At 35.8% G+C, this 26245-nt stretch overlaps 1 protein-coding gene across 4 annotated transcripts in view; it reads right to left on the bottom strand.

The window, feature by feature from the left end:
* LOC149805887 (uncharacterized) overlaps positions 1-26245 on the bottom strand; it is a 100606-nt gene that overhangs the window by 32573 nt on the left and 41788 nt on the right. For 2 of the 4 annotated variants that reach the window (XM_089950636.1, XM_089950634.1), the window contains 2 exons: positions 26050-26153; positions 9515-9636 (listed from right to left, as the gene is read on the bottom strand). In XM_089950636.1, coding sequence (XP_089806762.1) covers positions 9515-9636; positions 26050-26153 — 226 coding nt within the window. The remainder of the gene's footprint in view (positions 1-9514; positions 9637-26049; positions 26154-26245) is intronic. The other 2 variants (XM_089950635.1, XM_089950633.1) reach the window with 1 other exon arrangement.

Here is a 26245-nt window from a genome sequence, read left to right on the forward strand (position 1 = left end):
TATCATGTTCTAGTGCCATGAAAATTGTATGCTGTCATACATTATTATGTTCTAGTGCCATGAAAATTGTATGCTGTCATAAAATGTTCTAGTGCCATGAAAATTGTATACTGTCATAGTCATCTTCTTCTACTGCCATGCAAATTGTACACTCTCATAAATTATCTTGTTCTACTGCCATGCAAACTGTACACTGTTGTAAATTATCTTGTTCTAGTGCCATGCAAATTGCACACTGTCATACATTATCTTGTTCTGGTGCCATGTAAATTGCACACTGTCATAAATTATCTTGTTCTACTGCCATGCAAATTGCACACTGTCATAAATTATCTTGTTCTAGTGCCATGCAAATTGTACACTGTCAAATTATCTTGTTCTACTGCCATGCAAATTGTATACTGTCATAAATTATCTTGTTCTACATCCATGCAAATTGCACTGCCATAAATTATCTTATTCTAGTGCTATGCAAATTGTACAGTCATAAATTATCTTGTTCTACTGCCATGCAAATTGTACACTGTCATAAATTATCTTGTTCTCCTTCTGAATTATCTGCTCATGTAACGAGCAAAGTCTCCATGCCTATTACATATGGGACATTATGATGGTGATCTTAAATAATAGTGTATTTGCACACTTAGCCATTTGTTCTCTTCTTAATATTATTGTCTATAATGTATTCTTTTTTTATGCACCATTTGAATTCAATGGAATTAACAATGTTAGTGTATCAATTAGATTTCTGATTTGGGCTTTGTAAAATTCACTATTTTCTGGAAAATCAGATTCTTGCTGATTTTCTTGATTGCTTTCTTAGCACAACAAGCATGATACCATGGAAACAAAACTTGTATCTTGACATGAAACAGTTATTTTTGATGGCTAATTTTCAGTTTTTGATGCAAATCTGATAAAGCAAAAAAGTGTAAGGGAGGAGACTTGCTTTAGAGCACTGCTGAGTGACTGTTCAACTTGTATATTTTACCATACCACAATACAGTCAGGGGACCCGCATAAGTGCTAAGTGACTAGTCCCCTAATACTATATTATAATACAATACAAACTGGGGACCTGCATAATAGTGTAGAGTAACCAGTCCCTTTGTATTATACTTTATTATATGCTCATTTTTCCCCCTGTTAAATTTACATTGTCAGAATCGTGCAATATTACCCTATACTGAACTCGCGCACCAATACACATATAGCATTCACGTGCATAAAAGAACTACTTTCTGTTGTAAACAAACAATGGATGCAGACGCCAGCACTTTTGATTTGTAAACAAATCATGTACACTCGCGTAAGAGGTGCTTTATGTTGTGGTTGTTTAAATTTGTTTCTGAATGAACTAAAACAGATGTTTCGTGGACTGCCACATACCAGCTTCTTTGGCACATTCCGTGTTGATACAATGTTTCGGATTTAAGCTAGCTACAGTATACAACAGATGCAAGAAAGGGTCCTTACAAATAATATACAAGTGACAAGTCATATACTGTTTTCTTTAGCTGGTGATAAGAATGGCAAAAAAATATACTTACAGTTTTACATCCTGAATTTCCTCAAAATCTACTTTCTTAGTTCCTCAAATCTGAATTACATGAGCCATGTCATAGGTTCTCAATCTTGATTACACATTTCGAAATTGTACTGTAATTTCGATGATAAGTGCAATTACATCCTCCTTACTGCACTCAAAATGAAATAAGCATTAAATTCCATAGCGTCTTTTTGATAATTGCAATTGAAAGACTTCATATTTTCCCCATAGTATGATTTCAAACATTCAATGACAGAAACAGAAACACATTGCAGATGTCAACATGCTTCTCCCTTGCTTCTTCAATCCCATGTATTTCATGTGGAATTGTCACATATAAATCCAGTCGATAATCACAACATTTTGTAGAATTGAAAAAAGTACCAAAATCTATTCATTCCAGACCAAATGGAAAAGTTGTTGCAATGCGCATTCATTCATAATGACTCCAAATTTCAATTTTAACTAGACACACCATTTTCTTTCAAAAGTTATGTCGATCGCATGATTAAGTTCAAACTTATCTGGGTGGAGTTATGTGCACAGTAATAATCTTGTTGTTGTGTAATTATGAATATGCGCTTGTGTAATTAGTTTGGAACGCAGCATACATTCAGTTACTTTGTTTTGTGTAGTGTATTTTGTTAATATAATTAAGCATTAGGTAGAATTAAAAAAATTAGCTTATAATAAAAAGGTTACTGCATTTGTATGGAAAAATATGAAGTCATTTTGTCGGATGATATACTGCATTCCAATGGTCGTGCAGTATTTCCATTCGAAAAACTCATTCATATTTTCCCATACAAATGCAGTAACCTATAAATATCACAACAAGGACTGGAGGTCTGCACAACAGTGTAAGAATTTTGGCCCCACTTTCAGGTTAAGAGTTAGGGTGAAGACAAAGAAGTGAGGCAAACAAAAGCATCTGAAAAGGTGCAGGCAGAGCTTTATAGATTTTATAAAAAATATGACAAAAAATATCACTAAATTTAAAAAATATTGCCCCCAAATATAGGCATTTTTTGGAAAATTGCATTGTATTTATTTACAAATATAGAACTTTGAATTCTTTTTTATCTGTCTGACCTTAAAACCTTATGTTCATAATCAAAATGATCAGAAAAGATATATGTAAATAGTACATGTAGATATGTAGATGAAGAGAAAAAGGAAGGGTTAGAATGCAGATATCAGCAGAAGAGCAAAGGAAGACATATATATGTGTATTGATAATTGGATTGGTAGATAAGGGTTCTGAAAATGGCTAGATTTTTAAAAGTAAGAAATGCTTGCATAAATAACTTTAAACTAATAAAATTAAACAATTAACAGAAATGTGTTAACTTAATTTTTCATCATGTTTTAATATATCATAACATTTTTCTTTATCTATGTTTCCACTTAAACTGAGGTAGATTTAAAGAATCCAACCAGTACAAAAACTAGACAAAGCAGAGTCCCTCAGTGAAATATTCAAACTGGAATGAATTCACTCTTTCCCCTTTTTTCTGTGAAGATTTGTATCCATTCACATGTTTGCCTCCACTTCCATGTCATCCAATTTACACACTGAAATTGGCCAGATACATGCAAACAACCTCTGACAAGCTGATTTTTAGGGTGCCAATTTCCAGGTGGCTTATTGTTCGAGATGAATGTATTTTATTTCCAATCATACTTCTCAAAGAAATCTAATGAGTATGTACATTGTTTTGGAGTGGGTAAACTAATTGATTCAATACTTGCATGTTTCTATTGCCTTGCTTATCTTTTCTGGGATGTAATTACCCTTATCCAAATGAGAAAATTCCATCCTCCCATTAGATGGAAGGTAACAAGACAGAACAGAAAGAATACATACCAATCTGACCTGATGTCACAAGCCCATGTGCAGTTCTTGTCCTATTTAACTGGGACCCAGGCTACTTGTGGGACAGCAGAGCGAGGTGGAAGAGGAGAATCTTGCAATAGTGACAGGTAAGTATCACATCAACAAAATTAGATCCCCCACCCAATAAAAACATTTTAATAGCAGTAATACAGTACCTGTCCCTACTGATTTGTTTCATTTGCCAGTTTTGAAGAAAATTACATACTCAACCTTGTGGTAGGAGTGTCCCCTATGCTAAACTGTCAGTGGATCAGATCACTATTTGTGCTGAAACTGTTAGGCACAAGGAAAATATGCTCTGGTGAGCTAAACCCCAAAAGGTAGAAGGAGAAAGTAGCATGCAACAAGCCAAACAAGGCTCTCATAACATCCTTCAATGACAAATGAGTTAGTCAGGCTGATGATGGAGTAATTGCCTTGCTTTAACTCTGTATGGGTTTTAATTCTCATAAATGAAAGACTCTGCTCAATGAGGGACTGATAAGCTCTCTTGATAGTGAGGACAATCTGCTTGCAAATGGTTGATGCCAAATTTTTAGTGGAGCCCTTCATATGTATGAAAGGACACGTCCTGCCTTTTTTCTCCCTTTTAACGTGGACAAAATGAATTGTACAGTGATCATCTCCAACGCAAATATTACTGACACTGGGGATCTTAATAGCAGGCGGAACTACCAAAGGATGGTGTTTTCTGCCAGAAAACTGGCTGACAAAGGAGAGAAACAGATCTGTAATTACTTTAAAACAGTAAACAACTCTTTTCTGCAAACAGCGAGGCTCACCAAGCTTCCAACTGCATCAGTCACAAAAGATTCTCCTCTCTGCATCACAGACCTTGGCTGTGGGCCATCTCTTGGCCTGGATAACGGCAAGCTGTTCTTGAAAACTTGTTCTTGCCGATGGATCAGCCAAATATGAAGGTGAAAAATCTGTGGGTTGCTGTTAAGAAGACACTCACTGGGCTGTGACAGCTGGTCCTCCCTCCAAGGTAATGTCCTGGGTAGATCTACCAACAGGTCAAGTAGATCATAAAGGAGCCATAAAGGGACCATCACATGAGCTGACCAATGGAAGTACTGACTTTATAAAGCAGCTGTGTAATCAATTTGAAAGATGGGAAGGCATAAGTTAACATATGATCTCCTGCACTCAGATTGAAGGCATCCACTTTCCAATCCCTCTGATCTGATAACAGGGAGACATAAAAGGGGAGTTATTCATAAATCTCACTGCATGTAAGTACACTAAGCACCACCACCCCAACAGTCTGAAAAGGAACCTTGCTATGGACTGGTACAGAGACCACTCAATGAGGACTACCTTGATTCTCCTGGACAAAGTGTCTGCCAGAATAGTTTTCTAGCCAGGAATATGGTGAACATAGAGGTTAATACCCTTGAGGCTGCCCAGTTAAGGAGGTTCCAAACCGCCATGTAAAGAAAAGGAGCATGTCTACCTCTTTGTTGCCTGATGTGTGATATTAATAATTTGGTTCATGCACGACTTCAGGACTAGGAGTACCATTCTCATTTTCAATCTGACAGGTAGCTTCTACCCAGGACCATGAGACCTAAAGAACTACCCCTTCTGGCTATAACTGAGCCTCCAAACACAAATATGACATGTCAGTGTACAATCAAGAGTGGAGTCTGGTGGTGTGCACTGGGAATCCAGACAGAAACCAGTCCCAAATGGCACACCAACCCAAGTTGTGATTAAAAACAGGTCCCAGAGAAATCTGGGCTGACTGGGGGTTGATGTGTCATTGCCAATTTACCACAAGAAGAAACTTGAGAGTGTGGAAGTAAAGTCTTCCTAGGAAAACTATGTTTGCCACTGAGTTCAAGGTCAGCTGGAGGGATAGGTATAGTGAGCTGACACTGAGGTTTTGGCTTGAAAAAGCACCCCCAAAAAGACCAGTTCTGTCTATCCTGTCAAGTGGAACATGAACTCGCACTAGATTAGTTAACAAGCTCATCTGCACAGAAATACAATCCTGGAATTGTACTAATTTTAGGTTTGGAATAATTACTAGCAAGGTCACCATGTACCAGCAGGAAGACAAATCCTGCAAGAGAGACTTTGTTGTTGTTGTTTTGGGGTTTAAGACTATTTCTCAGTGCAAGATAGGCTATATATGGCAGCCAGTACATGGTGGAGGAAGAACCTGGGAAAACCCTGGTAAGAACCACAAACCCACAGGAAGCTACTGGCAGCTTTGTTACATACCAACATTGGCCGAGCCAGAGACTCAAACCCATGCAGACAGGTGAGATGGTAGTGATAAAAAAAGGTGAGTACTTTTGACAGCAAAGCCAACCAAGGCCCCTGCTAGAAAGACTCTTTCAGGCTCTTGTGCAGTAATCATTCATCAAAATACTGGATGATGGGAATCCCAAGAGACCACAGGTGGATGGAAACTACTCCCATCACCCTGGTAAAAGCCTAGGGAGCAGAGGTTATGCAGAACAGCAGTGTTTGAAATAGGACAACCTCCCAATCCAGGCAAAACTGGAGATATCTGCTGTGAGGATGAAAAATTGGGATATGAAGATACACATCATGAAGGTCAGTGGAGACTGCCCAGTTACTATACTTTATAGTGTTCCTTGACTGAGGCAGTAGTTTCCATCATGAATAGTTCAACTGAAGAAACTTTAAATTTCAAGCAGAAAGATTGTTGATAAGTCTAAACTTTTTTGCCTTTCTTGGATAACAATAAAATCAAAGAATAGATGGCCTGAGACTGGTTGTTTTCCACCCTCTCTACTGCACACATCCATAGAAGGGTTTGCACATCTTCCCTAATTTAAACCTGTTTTCTGACTGAGTGAAAAAGGATGGAATCATTGCAAGAGGAGGCCACTCCCAGAAATGACATAAGAGGCCCACTTTAGAAAGACGCATGCATCTTCTGTGATGCCTGACCAAATGTCTGAAAAGTCAAGCACCCATGACAGCATCCTCATCTTGCAATTGAGTCAGGGGTGGTTGGATTTTCCATTCTGTGTTGATGGAAGACCTGGTGATAGAGGTATCCTTGTCCTAAAACACCTCTTATGGAAGAAAACCAGCCTCCCCTTTTTTCTTTGACTCCATGAATAATGAGAGTCTATGGCTCAAAACATCAGTACAACTATGAGACCAAGGTATGGGCATCCGTGGTGCCATAAATGGGTTGGAAGATTCACTCCCTTGGAATGGATACCTCTAAAACCCAAAGGGATTAAGAGGGATCATCTGGTAAGGGGAATGTTGATCCGATGCCCTTCTCTAGCAAGACACATATACACTGACTGCCTGCTCCCAGCAGGATTGATCAGCAGCATTAAGACATGGGGAGGAGGTTAACCTGATCCCTGCCACTGTATTGATGATCAGTCAGGTTCTGATGGAGGAACCCTTCTCAGAACCTATCAATGTGGTGTACCTGCTCATTGCTTTCACTGGGCTTACAGCCTTGGGAAGTTCTGCTCCTGTTCTACCTGTAGGGGGGTACACACACTCTCTTACAGTGTTTTTCTGGCCATGGGAGGGACCCTGGATTGAACCCTAACTGGCACTGACTGCATGAGGTTGACCATCAGGGGTCCTAGGGATGTATACATTTTTCTCCACGGAGAAAGACCCCACACCCTCCTGGGATTGAGGAATCTTCTTCTGATGAATCCCAAACGACTCAGAGAAGGATCCCATACCCTCTTGGAATCAAAGAGATGCAGAGGGAAAGGAGTTATTTCAACTCCCCTTATTATGTGCACCTACTCTCAGCAAGGTCTCAAACCCTTATCAGACCAGAGGCAACAAAACAGACATCTGTCCGTGTGTGCACAATTCATACATGCAAGGCAGGTGGGATGTGTGTCCCATAACACATATGCCCATACTTTACCACACTCTGCAACATTTGATATTTCTGCAATGGAAAGCAATAATATAAAATATACTGACAATGATAACAATTGTGTAAGACTGCTAAAACAAAATATTGATGAAAATGAATGATATGAGACAACAGAAGTGCTTTGTAGATTTATTATATATTATTATTCAATGTACCATCAAACTGTAGATGGATGGATGGATGGATGGATGGACGGACAGATGGATGGATGCATGCATGCATACATGTACGTATGTTGAAAGCAGGCCACAGTAATTCCAAATGCGAAGGCAAAGACAATAATTACCCTAAAAATTCCCACAGAAGCCAGTAATAAATTCTATTTATGATATGGTGGCAACAGAATTGGATGCCAATAGGAATTGCTAAATTACTTACCCTACCTGTGGTGAATGGAGAGGGTACAATAGAACCAAGCCCCACAATATATAAAAAAAGGCTTATATTCAGCAAGCAGTTTAAGCACAATTGATGTAAACTAATGTGTGATTAACGCACATGGGCCTACGATGTTGGGGTATGACTGGGCCTGTGTTCTTTCTGTTCTAGAGCCATAATTCCAAGGGAGGATAACATTTTCTCATTTAGACAATGGTAATTCCATCCCAGAAATGGTAAGCAAGGCAAGAGCAACAGGTTATATATTACTGCAATTAAATATATCATTTACAGTTATCATGTTGTCACCTTGAAATCAGTGACAGGCATCAACAGAATCTTTGACAAGCCGACTCCTTAGGGTTGGAAATCTCAGCACACATGGAGCTCTAAAATGCCAATGGATAGGTTAGGATTTGAAAGTTGACAAATCTTATATTTGTACACATACAGTGTATTATGATTAAAATATTAGATTATTCATTTTCAATTTGTCACAACTTGCTTTACTCACATTATCATGTCTGCATGAGAAAATATGACTGACCTTGACACTAACTACAAGATACAAATCGCTGACTTTGACAGTATAGTGTGTGAAATAAAGGTTCAATAGATGAAATAAACTGTGGACAGTTGTGCAAATGAAGATTATGGTACATAAAAATGTCAAATAAATGTGCTGATATAAGAATTGTGAACTGTGTCAAGATAGAGTATAAAATTTGCAGAACATAAAGCATTACAAACGGAACATGACCTATCATTCTCATTTTTTTGGATTTGTCCACTGGCAAGTACTCTACATATCTGACCTTGTCCGAGTCAAATATGAGAATTGTCCTGGGCAATGAGCAAGCAGATTTGTAAAGCCATGGTCCAGGGATGTGATGCTTTGCTGGAGATATTTTGTTTGATTAATTATTAAATGTGTTGATGAAATACAAATGTCCCTTTAGAGTGATAAAACTGCATAATTTAACCAGACACAATCAAATGGATGGACAAGGGCTACTGTACGTCCTTTCTAAAGTCATACTAGAGATTCATAAAGCATCATGTTAACATGAGATTCATGATAGTGTTTTATGATAGAGGTGTTTTAAGTCAAGTTATCATAACATGAAATGAATAAAGAGGGGTACAAGATGTCAGTTAATCAGCTAGACATTGCATTAGCAGTGACAATGGTACAGGCAGGATCCGCGTACTGTTTTCATCTTTGACTAAGAAAGGACTATGTACAGGTACAAGTGCAGGTACTCTTTATGTTTATAAATTAATAAATAATAAGCCTCCAAATAACACCCACTGAGATTACATGCATTTCATTTTGTCTTGAAAAACTAAAATATATTTTCTTCTATTGTTTTCCATCAAATTAAAACTACTAAATTCTAAATATACTAATTCTATCACCTAAAATTGTTTTTAAAACTTACAAAATAAGAAAAGATTTGAAAACTAAAATGCACAGTAAGTTTCTATGGCCAAAAAGGTAATGATAGTTCAACAACCTATTTCACTGACAATGTAAATCTTGTCCCTAATGACATACCAGAATCAACATTGAAGAAATATTACAAATTACTATCAGTTTTTGAGCTTCCATCTATCCAAAAGTATTTTTCTATTCAGATTTACTTAGGATTTGATGGTCCCTTTTATGTCCACTTCAACAAAGATAAGATGGTACAAACAATTTTGGAGGGATTCTGGGTTTCAAGTGGCTCTAACCTGTATAGGTACTTCTGTACATTAGTCCCATAAGGGTGTGGATTATTACCTGGCATCCACTTTAAATGATCTGCGATGAAATAAGAAACTGGTAACTGTGTGTTCAGCCCTAAATGCAAGTGGGGGGGTGTTTTGTGAAGCAAACTGGACAACATTGATTTCCTGTTGGGTCTGAAATGACATGACACTTAACGGTATACATTTTAAATTCATTTCTTTTAAAGATCACCTATGAAAGCAGTGCCTTAAGTACACAAAATTAGAAGTCCTATCAAGCAAACAAAGGAAACAATTTGCACTCAGCTTTTCAAATTAGAGAATACAAGATATGTTAGTCATTGGGAGCAGTCAAGGTAATTTTTAGACTGACTTTTCAAATTACTAAGTTTGCTAAAAGAAACTATAAAACTTCAAAATCTGAAAGATCGTGTAGCAGGTTCATTTCAGTCTACTGCTATGCACAATATAAGATGTAATGACTCAATTACTACTTAAAATGAAGAAAGAAATTAATACAATAGCGACTTTTCCAGAACCTGTGAACTCTATACTATTTCTACACTACAAAAATATGTGCTACATAGGCAATGCATATCTACGACACCAGAAATTTGATGGTAGCGTGAATAAACAAAACATTACAAGGGCCATAGATTTGATGGTTGAATAATAAATAACAAAATATACTGCCTCAGTAGAGCATACTGTATATACTCGCTTATAAGTCCAGTCAAATTGCAAACAATAAAGATCTTTATCTGGCATAGCATAATGCGCCTGCAGATCAGGATCTATCTTGCTTCTTCTACTGATTACTCCTAACAAACCGCGCAGACTCAGATCTGACATCTAAACATGCAACAACGGATCTGGGTGTGCAATTTGCAGTTGGACTCATTTCATAAGCAAGTATATATGGTAGCTAACATACTACAAATCTGAAAGCAAACAAAACCAAAAAATACTCAAGGCACAATCTTATCAGGTTACAAACCAGTACTTATGAGATTGTCTTTCGTCAGTTCATACAAACCTACAGGTTCTATCAGCAGTAACAATTCTTCTAAATGTTAGTTTTGGGTCGTCCAAACTTTTGACCAGTATCATATGTAGGATGGATATGATAAAAAGCTGTTTCAAGCCTGATACTCAATGTTCTTGATTTGTTTTTTTTCTCTTCATTTTGCTCATTTTATGCAAGTACATGTAAAGACAAATAAGTATTCATAAGATCTTGGGGATGTAAATATTTTATTAAATGACGTGTACTATTATTTTTGGTTCTTCAGTTTGGTTGGCACTAAAGTTTTTATGACCAGTGTAAAAATCAATGTAAAAAAGCAGACCATGACACGAATGTCAAAATTGTTTTAATTCTTTTCATAACAATAATTTCCTCTCTATACAGTTCATTTTTCAACTCCTACGATATCCTCCTGTAACCAGTAATAATGTAGCTTGTATAATGCAGCTGATTTGTGTTTCCCACCAATGCATTAATCCATATGTACAAGCCATCTAATTTTTCAGATAAAATTTTGAACTCATTTGATAATCAAATTGTAAGCAGCCTCCTCACCTGACCTTTTCTTATCTGCTTTTGCTGGACTATCCTCAAAATCGGTTTTTAAACTCTGAATGGTTATCTTTTCTCATCTTCACTTGCAAGTACAATAATGAATTCTAAATCATTAACTTGCTTGAGTCTTTACAGGCATGGTTAAATTTCACACATCTAGGGATGTGTGAAGGCAACATTGGCAGTTGAAGCATTTAGTAGTATCTATTTTAGGATGAAAATTAAAGTGCTAAAAGGCACAAACAGCCTAATTAATTACCACATAAAAGTATACAAAATGACCTAATTATTTCAATTAATGATACTTTTTTGTTGATAACTGTATATAAATCCATGAACAAAATTAACTAAATGACACATAAGCCATGACTAAATAACAGAGTAGTTATTCTCACATAAAAATAACAGAGTAGTTATTCTCACATAAAAGTAATAGAGTAGTTATTCTTACATAAAAATAACAGAGTAGTTATTCTTACATAAAAATAACAGAGTAGTTATTCTTACATAAAAAAGGACAACATGAATCAACGAATTTAGGAAACAAATATCTCAAGAAGATGAAATTTACTGAAACAGAGTTAATCATATACATTAAAACCTGTCTTGTGAGACCACTTCTATGAAAGACCACCTGTCTTGAGAGACCAGGTTCTCCTCACACAGATTTTTTGGTTATACTGTTATAACCTGTCATGACAGACCACCTGTCTTGACAGACCATTGCTTTTTGTCAGAATAGGTGGTCTTTCATGATAGGTTCTACTGTATAAAAATGTTTTGGTCAAAAAAGATATGATAACTGCAGTTATTATGACAATACAGGAAAACATATATGAATATAAATTAGCAGATAAATCAATAAAATATGCTGTCAAATAAAAAATGCTGCAGTTCAAAGTAGATTTAATCATAAATGACAATACTGAAGAAATTATTGTATAATAAATATTGATGGTGATAATATTTCCTTTTTTATTTCATTACTGCAACAAAGTATGAAAAGAAAGGTGAAAACTTTGATGTCTGCAATGTAATGATTTTATATAAGAAAACTGATTTTCTAAACAAATTACAGTTGGATATGTATACTTTATAAAACAAGTTTTGGTCCGTAAACTTTGCTCAGATGTGCAAAAAGCTAAATGGAAATTAAAAACAATTATATAAAAAAATCAATTAAATACAAATTTCACATATACCTGATGACCTCTTAAAGAGATGTGTTGGACTAGTTCAGTATCTGTGAAACCAATTTTTGATCCAAAATATGTTTCATTGTTAATACTAACCTGATCATAATACTTTAGAAGTACCATCACTACCTTGCAAATCCAGCTCTCTAAAGCTAGTTTTTAGCCACAAAAAAAGGTGAATGTAATCTGCCAAGTAGGTGGTAGCTGAAAAAGAGTGATCTCCACTTTGATTGAGGATTTGGTACCAATCCCATTCAAACATCAGTCAATACTGCAATGGAAATGTCTGCTCCAACAGTTTAAGATGTAATTACTGGGAGGATGGAAGCGTGTAACCATATTAAGATTGGGTAAGTATTATAAAAAAATGATTTTTCACTTTAAAAACTGGTTTATTCAAAATGATCATCATACCTTAAAGAATAGGTAAGAGTGAGAGGGAGTTACATCCAGTGGAGAAAGTGCCAGCTCTAATTTCCTAAGGTGCATAGAGCACCTTCAAAAGACATGGGCCAGAGTGTCTCTATATACCCAGCTACAATTCCAGACCCAGTGAAAGTCAAGTAGTCATATCATTGTGAAGTTGCAGAGTGGCCTTTTCTGCTGCTGCTGCTGTAGGACCACATCACATCAAACTGAGCTCTCTGATGTCAAAGATCTCAAGGTAAACAACAGAGAAGTCATCACTGACATCAATCCCTTTGCCTGGACAATTCCATGTAGGGAACAGTTGCACTCAAATGATGCTGATACATGTATGAAACTCTTGAGGTCTTGGGTTAGTTCTCTGTATGCAGAACAAATGAAGATTAATATCCAGGACAACAGAGTCTGAGTTGAAATATGGACCTTAGCTTTTTTTCAGTGGTGGAAACTAATGATATCTCCATCTTTTTTACCGGACTGGTCCATTTCAGGTACCATTTCCAATCCCTTATGAGGTCCAACAAAGGAAGAGATCTCACAACCAAGTCTTTTCTCAGCAATGAAAACAGGGGCTGTCATAGTGAAACTGTATCAACACAATGAAACTGCAGATAGTTTGGGTCAATTGACAAGATGCTGTCTGCTGTTACTAGAATGATTAGAAGGCAGGTTTTATAAGAGAGATGAGTCAATGGTTCAAGATAGAGATTCTAATGGTGATTATTTAGCCAAGTCAGTGGCATATTCTACTTTTAGTCACAGGACCAAAGCATCAGTCATGACCGATACATGTTTGTCAAAAGGGTCAGAAGGTTTATATTTTGGCCTGTATCCTCCCTTCTATCATGATATGTGTCTGAGATTATGAAATATTAGCCTTTTATAGCAATAGTATGTGTCTGAGATTGTGAAATATTAGCCTTTTATAGCGATAGTATGTGTCTGAGATTATGAAATATTAGCCTTTTATAGCAATAGTATGTGTCTGAGATTGTGAAATATTAGCCTTTTATAGCGATAGTATGTGTCTGAGATTATGAAATATTAGCCTTTTATAGCAATAGTATGTGTCTGAGATTGTGAAATATTAGCCTTTTATAGCGATAGTATGTGTCTGAGATTGTGAAATATTAGCCTTTTATAGCAATAGTATGTGTCTGAGATTGTGAAATATTAGCCTTTTATAGCAATAGTATGTGTCTGAGATTGTGAAATATTAGCCTTTTATAGCAATAGTATGTGTCTGAGATTGTGAAATATTAGGCTTTTATAGCAATAGGGATAGCCTCTTATCCTTGAAAAGTAAAAGGAGAAAGTTAGCCATTTGTGGCATAAAGGCTTTAAGCTAAGTGATGTTTTTGTTCGCACCGCTGGGGGAAAAAAATCTCTTCACTCCCAACACATGCCTTCATATTGGTTGGCTTTTTTGCCTGATCAATTCTGTCCATCACCACTTGTTCTGAGGAATGTTTGCTCTTGCAGGCTTGTTTGATTTGATCCAGGCAGTTCAACAGTTCCAGGTTCGTGAGCTTGTGAGGAAAGACCATGAAATTCCTTGGAATTTTCACTGTCAAGTTTAATAGCTTGTTTATCCATGATTTTTCCCACCTGAAGGGAGCAAACAGAATCAGATGGCATTCTTATTCCCTTGCTTTCTACATCTGGGATCAGTGGATTGGAGGGAAAGCATAAAAGAAAGAGACAAAGGTTGGAAGCTGCTAATCCACCTCATTGCAAATAGATCCTCAAAGGCTTAAACCCAGCCAGCAGCGATTCAACTGAATAGCAATAAATGAACTGACCATTCCATAAGAATTAGTCAATTCTGCTGGGACAGTGAGTCTGCTAGTACACTGCATCTGTCATGAATAGGATGAACTTGAGTTTGGATTTTCTCACTGATGATAACACCTGAGAAAATCCAAAATGAGGAGACAGAGGTTTGGGGATCTGGTCCTCCTTTGCCTTCTCATATAATTTACAACAGTGGAGTTGTTGGATAGAATGATGCCATTTCCAGATATTGTCTCCATCTCCGACCACAACTGAAAATGCATTACGGCATTCAATCTGAGATGCATCATCAATGGTCCACAATTGGTATCAACACATTCCTTAAGGAGAAAGACCCCATTTACATGTGTCCTCAACTCAATACCAATGAGTGTAAAATACTGAGATGAATATCAGATTTGTTCTTGTTGACAATTAATTCAAAGTGATGCAATGGAGTTCATTTCTTGACTTAGAACATAACTCATCTGGTTCTTTTGCGGTATGTCATCCAGGCAGATACAAGTCATGAATGTGGAGACAGATGTTTAGTGAGACACTACTATGTCCATAATTCTCATGAAGACCCAAGGAATGATGCTGAGACTAAACGGGACCTTGAACTGGTATACTATGTCACTGAAAAGAACCTTATGAATTCCTGGAAATCTTATCTACTGGAATATGGAGATGTGCATACTGATAATCTAAATTGCAAAATCTCCCTTTTGAACAGCATCTAGAATCAGTCTCTGCACCTCCATTCTGAACCATGATGCACAGATGAAAATTTTCAGAGAGCTCAAGTCTATAACAGGCCAAAGGGTGCCATTGGCCTTTGACACCAAGAACAGTCTCATGTAAAATCCTGGTTAATTTATGTTCCAAAACATTTCTACTATCCTTTTGAGTGAAAAGACTGTCTAATTCCTGTTTCACACTGCTGATAATGAATGGATTTTATTTGAAAGCCTGTAGCAGAGGGAACACATGAAAATGGGGGACATGGGGCATGGGCAGAGAATGTGATCTGGATGCCCATCAAATCGACTTGCAGAATCTATATATTTTCTGTGACAAATGTCTTAGTCTTCCCCTCATCAGAACATGTTGAAAGGACATTATTAACATGGCATAATTTTATGTTTGAGGGAGGTTGGAATGGAGAGAAACTGGGGGAAAAGTGATCCCTATCTCCCTGCCTGTTGTAAACTGCCAATAAGACTGTTTGGTGTGTCCTAGAGGGTCCTTTCTGTTTCTGATTCCCATTCTGAAACAGAGATCTAGGATGTTGGGCCTGTGTAATAAGTCTCCTTGGTGTGCTGTTTCTGGACTTCCTCCAAATGACCACTGTAAAGCAGGTTTGAGAACAATGGTTGGTTGCAATTGAAATACATTCTTATGAAGTTCTTTACGGATGGTGGAAGTGGCTAGAAAAAGTATCTCTTTCTTCAAGCTGTAAGTTAACTGTAGCTACTGTGGCAAACGTGGTGTACTGCTCTGTTCAGCACACTTGCCATCTGTACATTCAAGTGATTCACAAACATGACCAGTGAGGCAATCAGTGTGCAAAGAATGGTTGTTTACTGATAGCAATTCAGACATGCCAACCCTAACAAGACCATCTCAGTAAGGCAGTTGATTTTTTCCATCCATCTGACCAGTTTTCAGTAGAGTGAAAGAAAACATCATGTACTGATATTGTAAAGCTGGAAAACATGCATTTAAAAAGTTTGGTATTTGAAACTTATGCAATGATGGTAAACATTATGTTCAGCTGAAGAGTTTGTAGAGTACACACAGACCTTATTTACCTCAAGTACAGTTGCACAAACTTCAGTTCCAAAGCCTATGCATCTCATTGGTTTCATGCCATTTCTCACTTGATGTAATTATTTTTTTCCATTTCATGTAACAAAAGAAATCTTATCTCCTGGCATGAGACATGCTCAAACGGACATGTGATGTCCAATAAACGTAATTGTGTCCATCCAGCTCATACTCACAAGAATCTGAATCTTGATTTTTATTCTTCTGTACTGATCATAAACACCATTTTTTTAATAAGTGGCTTATGTTCCTATTCATCTTCAAATGTATTGCTTGCTGGATGCCATATTAAAACAATTCTATAATCAACAATCTGATCATGCAGATGCTTTGCAGGAAAAACTATGTGCAGTTTAAAGTGTCTGAAGTACTACTGTAAAGTCTGTCTTGTTCACTGGCTAACTCCACTGAATCTAATATAAAACCAAGATTCAAATTAAACAGGCCTGAGCCAATTATCTGGAGTTTACTGGAACAAACATATTTCAGAAGTGTTTGCTTTTATTTTGTAAGTCAGTATTTTTAGGGTCATTTTTTTAAGATTTTAGGCAAAGTCATAAAGTCTGGCAATTCTGGATAATAAGACAAACATAGAGCCTTTTGTACCAATGTTTTGGAACAGCTGCTGTGTCAATGAAGGAAATTTAATCCATCTGAAACAATTAATGTTTTGACATACCCAGGCGTGGTTCTGGACATCCAGGACTGGATTGTTGCCAAAACTGGGTTGGTAAGCCACGAGGGAGCTATGTGAGGAATCCATGATAACAATGGACTGACATTAGCCTTCTTTTGTAATTATGCAAACAACTAATACATAGCAAAGTGTTTCCTATGAGTATAGGTTAACTTAAGATTAACATCTTGGCCTGATTCAAGGTCATTGTGGATTTCCACATTTTATATTCTAATAATAACAAACAATTTTTTTTTGTAAACATTAAACTCCTTCTAAAAGGTTATTTTCCATTTTTAATATGTTTTTGTTTTTGTGTGGAAACAGCTAATTGTGACCTGAGGTCAAATAGAGGCCTTGTTTTTCCAGGACATAATTAATTCATCCTATATGATCTTGAGGCAGAATCACTTGTGTTACTTTTGTGTCCAGTAGTTAATTTGGGCTGGAATTTTATTTATTCAAATTATTTATTCACTGGTAACACAAAGAAGTGCTCATCAAAAATAAATTTCTTGGAAATGGAGACTTAAATTTATAGTGAAATTTCAAATAAGGATATCTTCTTGGATTATATTATAGTGATTCAACAAAAGATAGTTGTTATATCATCACTGTACAGGCCATCACACTGTTGGATATAATTTGGATTTCCACTAAAGTTTATCCAAAATGTTGTACAAAATTTCAATTTTATTAAATAATAGTCTGATACCTTTGGTAAAAACCAGAAAGAACATATAATTCTCAACATATTTATCTCAAGAATAACTACAAGAAACTTTGCCAGCCTGATTCATCAAGCAGAGAAGTCTGGTTCCCTGCTTTGTATGCTCCCTGTGTGAGAGAGCACATGTCAACGTGGCAGTCAAGTGATACAACATAACCCCAGAAGTTGGTCTCAGAATAAACATAGAGAATTTTGAGCTCTTTCGTTTGTGTAGTTTTATTAAGCCAGTATACGGCTTTCATTAAAAAAAATTCTACAATATTTGAAAATGATGCTTGTGAGATTCTGTGTGCTCACGCGACTAGCAATCAAAATTGCTAGTACCAGCTCAAATTTCATCAACACATTACTGTTATTGTCTTTCATCAGATTAAAGACATAATGAATTTAATACTTGCAATTTCTGAGAAAATAAATAATTTTCATATCAATTTCATGCAGGTATAACTTGATTTAACAACGTTTAAGTTTGCTAGTCCATCTGCTAAGGTGGTGCTCTACAGTTTTGCATTTTGCATAGGGATAGAATTTTAAAGAATTTTTTTCTCACCGGGATTCCTCACCGGTTATGCTGGCTATTTAAAAAAGACCTTGTATATTTTAGGCATTGTTCAAAAGAACCTTTAATTCCCTTTATTTTGGTGTATGATTGATGGGTATAATATTGGTTATAGAGTATACAGCTTGGCCTTACTCCAGATGTGCACCTTTCAAAAACTGCTAAGCTCTGTTTGGTCATTTTTACTTCCTGGAGGTAAATTGTATAAAAAAAAGAGCTGATAACTTGTTTTTACATTTTATATATGTAGTAATTCATCCAGTGCACTTTCAGAAGCTGGTATTGTCTAGTTGGGCAAAATTCATTTTCCCTATTTTAATAAGTGCTAAAGATAGTGTACTTTAGACTAATTCAGGCTTATTTTTTAGGATAAGGGAGCAGTCATTTTAGTTAGCAGTGTGCTTAGATCAAGTACAATTTCCATAAGTACAATATCCAAAGAAATGTCAGCCACATTACATCAATGTAGCATAGAAGTATGTCAACATTCTCTCCACTGTGCATGTTTTAAATGCAAACAACTTCACTTACACACGTTACTCTCTCAAAGTACATAATAACTGGTGAGCGCCCCCTAAGCAGCTATGCTTTAATGCCACCATGCTGGCCTCTTGTGATGCTAGACTGGTCTGTGAAACAAAAGGTCTACTAGAATGAATCTAATCCACTGAGCATTTGGATTATCTCAACAAATATATTAATGGCAAGCATCCAAATGATCCATACTGCAACCTTCTAATATTCTGGCTAGAACTATATAAATTTAACTCAGATCAGTTCAGTTTTGACTCAATTATGTAATTGTTTCGGGCGTCAAGTTGTGGAGGAAAATTCTCTGGTTTTTCCCAACTTTCGTCAATATTTGCAAAATTCAAGGACTTTTCACAGTCAGGAAAAGAATTATCATTTTTCCCAACTTTTTCCTGATTTCCCGGTAGCGTGGGAACCCTGTCCTGTATGCCGTAAGATAACCAGAATAGTCATGCTACCTGACTAGCTACAATCAACCACTTCCGAACGACTACAATCAACCAGATGACTGCAATGTTTTTATCTTTTTGAAAAATGTACCAGAAAAATAGTTTTGCTGAAACTTGAAATAAAACTGATTATCTTTAACAAGCCGATCATTCTGTATGTATACTAAGCAAAGAAAAAATATTTGTCTCAATGTTCTGCAATTATTTGATGTTGCCACAGCAATAACAAGCGAGGCTTTTGTTTGGTCCTTCAAAGAGGGCCTTTAGTGGCACCTTCAAAAACACATGCATATTCATCAAAGCAAGCTGAAGACCTTTGATCATTGGAAGTCATCAACAAACTTATATAAAAGCATTTTAATTTTTAATAGTGAATGGAACATATTTATTTTGCTGTGAAAGTTTCCTATTTGCAACAAAACAGTTCATGCTTGCGATCGCTACTGTTGTTGTTGTTGTAGGCTATGCATGGCAGCCAGTATAGATGGTGGAGGAAGAACCCGGAAAAACCCCAGGAAGAACCACCGACCCATGAGAAGCTACTGGCAAGCTTTCTCACATACCCGCATTGGCCGAATCCTAGACTCGAACTGGTGCAGACAGAGGTGAGATGGCAGTGATCCATAACGGAAAGCGCTTTAGACCACTCGGCCACTCGGGCCCCGGTGATCACTACTAATGGGGTTGTAAAAAATTCAAATTAAAGTTCCAATATTTTGAAACAATAGATATCTGGCCGTCAAGTTAAATGAAGGTAGGACATCTCGCAAAAATGTTTGTTAAACTTTTTCACATGTTCACATTTTCATTTCCTTATTTACAGCCTCATCCACTCGGTAGCCATGGCATCATAATAGTTGTCTCTGGCTGACCTAAATCTAGGCCAAGTTAAGTGCATGAACATGTAGCATATCAACAGCTATGTGCTGCTAGGATAATGAATATCAGAGTGAACTGTTTCGTGAAACATGTTTGTTGACAATGGGATATAGATCAAAAGAGGACTACCATATTTTGTATATACGTTAGTTGTGTTTTCTAACAGGATTTGACTGCTATATGAATTTTCTAACATGATCTAATACTTGAATTCATAGATTTGTCATGTACATTATTTAACTCATTGTGGAGTGCACTACACAAATGTAAGATGTCAATATACAAGTGTATTTCAGACTACTTGTCTTCATTTAATCAAAAATTCCAGTGGGGGGGGGGGGTTTCCATGTAAATTCCAGACATGATTTTGGTCTTCCATAAAAAAAGCTGAAAAAATCTTAAGAAGGGGTTTGGGGGTCCTCTTCCAATGGGGTCTCATGGGTCGCACCCCCAATCCAGGGGTCCAGAAACACATTTTACAATCATAAAAAACTGTTCCTGGTGCAACTTATGATCATAAAAAAAACCAAAATAATCATCTGAAAAACTAATAAACTTAACAAAAATGTTCAAGTTCAATAATTTCCCAATATTTATAGTCACATGAATTTGTTCTCAAATAATATTGTTGCTAATAATATTAAGTTATTTCATGTGCATGTCAGTGTTCACATCGTAATTAAGTCACAATAATTTCTTAATTTTTGCAGCAAATATATTATACTTATCTCTTTTCATAACAAATCGGTAAAATAAACACTCAAGTACATCAACTATATACAAATAATCCCATACATTTACTTGTCTTTTTCTCCAGTGGACACAACCTGTTGATATGCCCGTCATCAACAAGCTCTTTTTGTGGCTTTGGGAAAGATTTCTTTAGCCTTTCTTTTGTCACCACTGACTTTTTTTGCTCAATGTGAAATCATTTCTTTTCCTTCTCAATGACAGCCTTTCTCCTTTCAAGCTGGTACTTGGCAACATGCAGTGTGCATATTCTGTCAGAGGGCTACATCTGTTCTCTCATGCAAAAAATCTTTCTTCTAATAGTAATTAACTGCACTTTTTACAGATGCTTTCTGAGCTTCAGTTTTTCCGTAAGCAGCTTCTTTTGTAGGTGCTGTTCCAAACTCTTCCAACTGCATTTACCATAATTCAGATCTTTATTGCAGAGGTCACAAAATGCAATTTTCTCATAAACTGACCAACTATATTTCCGTCAACTTTTATCTCCAGCCATTCCCATTTCCATAAGTTTTTTAAACCTTTATCTAAACTTTTTATGTCATGGTCTCTCTCAACAACTCAGGATGCCATGTTTTGCAAGCATACTTCTTTCCATTGCCATCAGTTTCAATTACACAAAGATTCAGTGGACGAGTTTAAACCTTTGACTAATCAGAATACTCTATACGAGATTTGTATGCTAACTAATATATGGAAAAAAATAATTTACAAGGGTCGTTGTGGAATGGGAGCAGACAGACCGTTTTAAAAAAACCAGATCAGAGATGATATAAAAAACGGACTATATCAAGAAAAATCTGATTCAGGTCAGGAGAAAAGCGGAATTCTGCTTAAAAACGGAGAAAAATCATGTCTGAAATCCTAGTCACTGACAAGGTTACTTTTTAAAAAATTCACTTGACTGCTTCATTTTAATTTATTTTCAGTCCCCCACCACTTACTTATATAAACATCCAATTATGTCAACAATATTACTTTGGTCCCAAGGATGTTGAGATAAATGGATAGAACTGTATTATGAAAATGGTGACAATTTTTTAAAATTGACAACAAAATATTTAGGTTGGCTAATTTTTGGGTGACAACATTTTTAAAGCCAGCTTAACTGATTTTCAAAGTTTTCACTGGAAAAAGTTGTTCACTGAGGTGGTTTTGACAGCAAATGATGATAGCTTCTTCATCCCTGATGGTATGTAGCACTGGCTTTTCATTAGCCCATGTGCACTGTCTGTCTGGCAAAGATGGTCATTCACAGATTTTCCATCCATCATTTGTATGACCAAATTATTCCCCATACATTTCATACAATTAGAAAGGTTATCCTCAGACAAAGCATTTGTAAGGATGGAGAGCAAAATGATAGCCATTGCAACTGAAATCAGTCGTCACATTAACTTACTGTGACCAGGATACTAATGACCAACACAAATGTCCAAAAAAATGACATTCACAACCTTATCATATGTAATCCAAGACAATTAGTGAGGGAAGTTATATACTATCCTGAGTACAAGTTATCTGAATGGATGTACTACTGACCATAGGTCAGGCAACTAAAATGGTGCCATCATGTATACTAACTGACAGTTTGACAAATAAAGTTATAATCTTCATCTTTAGAACAGATTGAGAAATAGACAGAAATATGGATTGTGTGAGAAAACTTCTAAATTATGAAAACTGAACAAACTGATAACATCTTTTCTAGGGCTTCAAAAAAGTGTGCTTCCTAGTATGAGTTGAAAAAATAACTTAAGTGTGAATGGGATTCAGTGACAATCCCTGAATAAAAAAGCAGATCACTCCTGTCTAACTCCACAATTGTGGGCAGATAAACTCTTATTTTTAATTGCTATAAACTGGCTTAGGAGGGCTAGATGAGCAAGGCAGCGGTTGTACTTCCTAAGGTATCATAGTCAATAATGTATTTGAAGAAGAAATAAAACATCAAATTTACATTTTAAAAAATTCAAATATGGAGGTTCATTTATGCATGTAAATGAAACAAGAAACACATATTAAATCTGTGACTGAGAATAACTTGAAAGGCAAAATGAAAAGCAGAACCAAAAGGAATAAATGCAATCCTTAGAAAATTGTAGATATCTATCCACTGATGGTATACTAAACCTCCTTTTAACTCATTAATCTGCAGTAAGGTTGTACCCAACTTCCGATTTCACTAGTGTCAAGGTCATTTAAGATACACCGATGCAGGTGGTATTACAGAAAAATTGACAGATGTAGCTCTACAATGATACCAAATAATCTCGACTTTCTACTCGCTTTACAAAATACAGAAAAATAAAATTTCTGAGACCCAATATTTTTACACCAAAATTTTCTGATGGTCAGAACCTGATTTTGTATCCAGATTTCAGATGTTTTGGCCTGAGATCTAAGACAAACTGGTCTGAACTGCACACAGATGAACCTTTACAAAAGCAGGATAAGTTTGCGATTTAGAGTAAAAAGTGGCCAGGACAAGAAAATGATGGGTCTCTATAAGCAAAAAGAAACGAAAAGAAAACAAATAACTCTTCATCCTTCTGGCTAAACTAGAATCTCTTGGAAGCAGATTTATTTGGATATATTCAGAAGTAACCCCAAAATGTGTTTCCTACTCCCATTTCTGGGGAAAATGACAAAAATCTCCAGTACTTAATGTGTTAATAGGCAGGAATGCCAGCGTTTTAGTTGATGCATTAAAACAATCATTCAATAAGACAGATGAGACTGAAGATGAGTTTGATCAAAACTAACCTCCAAAATTGGAACATCTTATGTTGTTTGAGCCAACTATTGTTTAAAATGCTGCTGAAACTTTTAAACCACATGAGAAAAAGTTAAGAAATCAACTAATGAAAGACATTGAAGGTTCTTGTTTAGGTATGCCAAGCAATATGTACAAGAAAATACATTGTTACTGGCAAAGTAAATATTCTGCAGCTGAAAATGATTTAATCTTTAGCTGAACAAATCAATAACAAGGTACAGTCATCATTTTAAACTGGTTAAGTAAGGTCTTTTAAATTTTTTTTTACAATACATTACTTTTGCAATATTTTTAAATTACATAGCTCTACTCACACTTCGGGTGGCTACTTTTGTATCAAATTTGTTACCTAACAACACAGTATTGTATACTTTGACAGTTCTGGAACACAATCATATATTTTTTGAAGAGATGCAATTGTAATAGTGGGCATGAAAACATGTCATTTGCTTGGAATTTTACATATGCAACTGTTTACCCAAGCATACACTTTTTGTCCAGTAGCTTTGTACATGCAATGCATACTTTTGCAATATAGCTATAGCAGTATAGAGCTGATGGGTTCTGCAGAAGTTAGTATTGTTTTGAGTCATTATTACATACCCATTTAATCTTACATGGCTGATCTGGTGTTAGATACATGTTCAATCTTTAATTCCTTATCACACATCTAAAATTTCCATATTGCACATCCAGACTGGAACTACTTTTACAACTTGAAATATTCTATGATAGTCCACTAAGAAAATATTGGGAATAATTTATTGCTATGCTTTTAAAGTTATTCAAAAATGTCATCTATGTGATTTTAAGAAATATGGTCTGCACAACTTTATTTTTTAAGGGACAAGTTTAAGTGGATAGACTTTCAATTTGTGTATTAATATTACTGAGGAATAAAATTTGCTTAGTACATCTGAGGATAAAACTGATAAATATTTGCAACATAAAGGTATCACAGACAGCAGCAGATGTTTTGATTGTGATGCAAATGCAGGTGAATTACATCTAGTTACAATGTTATTGAAACTTTTTTATCGCTGGGGCACATGGAGGTTGATATTTTAAATTCTTGAGACTATTCAAGTAGAAAATAAAGGATACCAGAACAATATTGCCAATACTGTTTACAATTTTTTTCTTAAAATATATCCAAACGAATATTAGAAATCAATTCCACATGTTTGAAAAAGACTGAATCTTTGATTATTTAAAAATATATGCATTCAATTATCACTTTAAGTTCAATGCATCAATAATTTCTTGAACTAAATCAAAACAAAAAACTGGAGAGTTTGAAAGTAATGTTAATTATTGAGTGTTCTCTATATAATTTAATGTATTTAATTAATGTCAGTTTGTGAAATTTGCTCAGAAATTTGCTTGGAAGTTGAGTGTCTTTTCAGTAAAAAAAAAGTGTAAGAAAAAGGGTCAGTTACTGGTCCAAAACATATGTACTACTGAAGGAAAAAGTTCACTTGCCTGTGATTGCAGTTAAAATACATTCATTATGTCCCATAGAACACTTTTAAAACTTAAAGCTAAAGAGAAATTCCATAATTCCATATCTGCAATGCATTCAGACAGACGATGCAACTGCACAGTATATATATCTAGGCCTAGCTCCAATTATGCACATGGGGATTTTTCTGTGGGAGGCACAGTATCTTTCATAGAATGAAAAATGCCAAATTCAATTTTTAAAGGTATGCCTTAAAACAAAACTGAAAAGAATGTGTGAATAAAAAGGGGATATATAATAAATACAAAAACAACAGTTTGGGGAAATAACTCGCTTGATAATGAGTAGAAGCATATGTCTCAGCCTAGACACAAACTCTATCCTACTTACATTTTATAATGCTTTCTCTAGGATATGAAAACCAATTTCTATCAAAAATGTGAGTCCAATATACGCATGTGTGATTAACTTTTGAAAATTCATGTGTTGTTTTTTTTTATGTGCATTTTTACAGCACATCAACACATTTAAGGTTATAACACATGCTGTGGCAAGTACAGTAAACTTCCTTGCCAACGGACACACCACTGTAGCCAATCAGAGACTGATCAAATGGTGGGAATTGAAGCTGCACCCTTCTGGTCACGAGTTCAAAACCGTAATCATGGCTCCTTTAAAAATGGAAAATTCACTATAAGAAATGGGATGTCTTAAAACTCCTAATATAGTCTCAAATGATGCAATTTTAGGTGATAGCAAGTGAAGATGTTTTCACTCTGAGTGACTCAATTTGGCTAGAAATTCTTTGGAAAATACTTTTATTTCTGACATTTGCTAGTTTTGACATCCTATGATGCTTTCATGAATCGTGATATTTTGCAATTACAAATGCCAAATCCCAAATTGTCTAGTATTGTTATAAACTGGATGCATGAAGTGGCACATTTTATTTAAAAATTCTTACTTACTTTCATATTTTTAGAATCAATGACCTCTGCTTCTACTGAATAGCAAGCTGTAGCTGCCCATCGTACTTTCATCACAGCATCATGATTGCTGGCATGGAATGTACCTACAACGTAGAACGCAAGAATTATCTACCTAAAACATGCCAGCCTGAAACCCATATATTTGGATTATCAAACTTATTACACATCTCTCAAT

The sequence above is a fragment of the Sinohyriopsis cumingii genome, chromosome 2, assembly GCF_028554795.1.
Source record: "Sinohyriopsis cumingii isolate HCF-2022 chromosome 2, ASM2855479v2, whole genome shotgun sequence".
Taxonomy (NCBI): Eukaryota; Metazoa; Mollusca; class Bivalvia; order Unionida; family Unionidae; genus Sinohyriopsis; species Sinohyriopsis cumingii.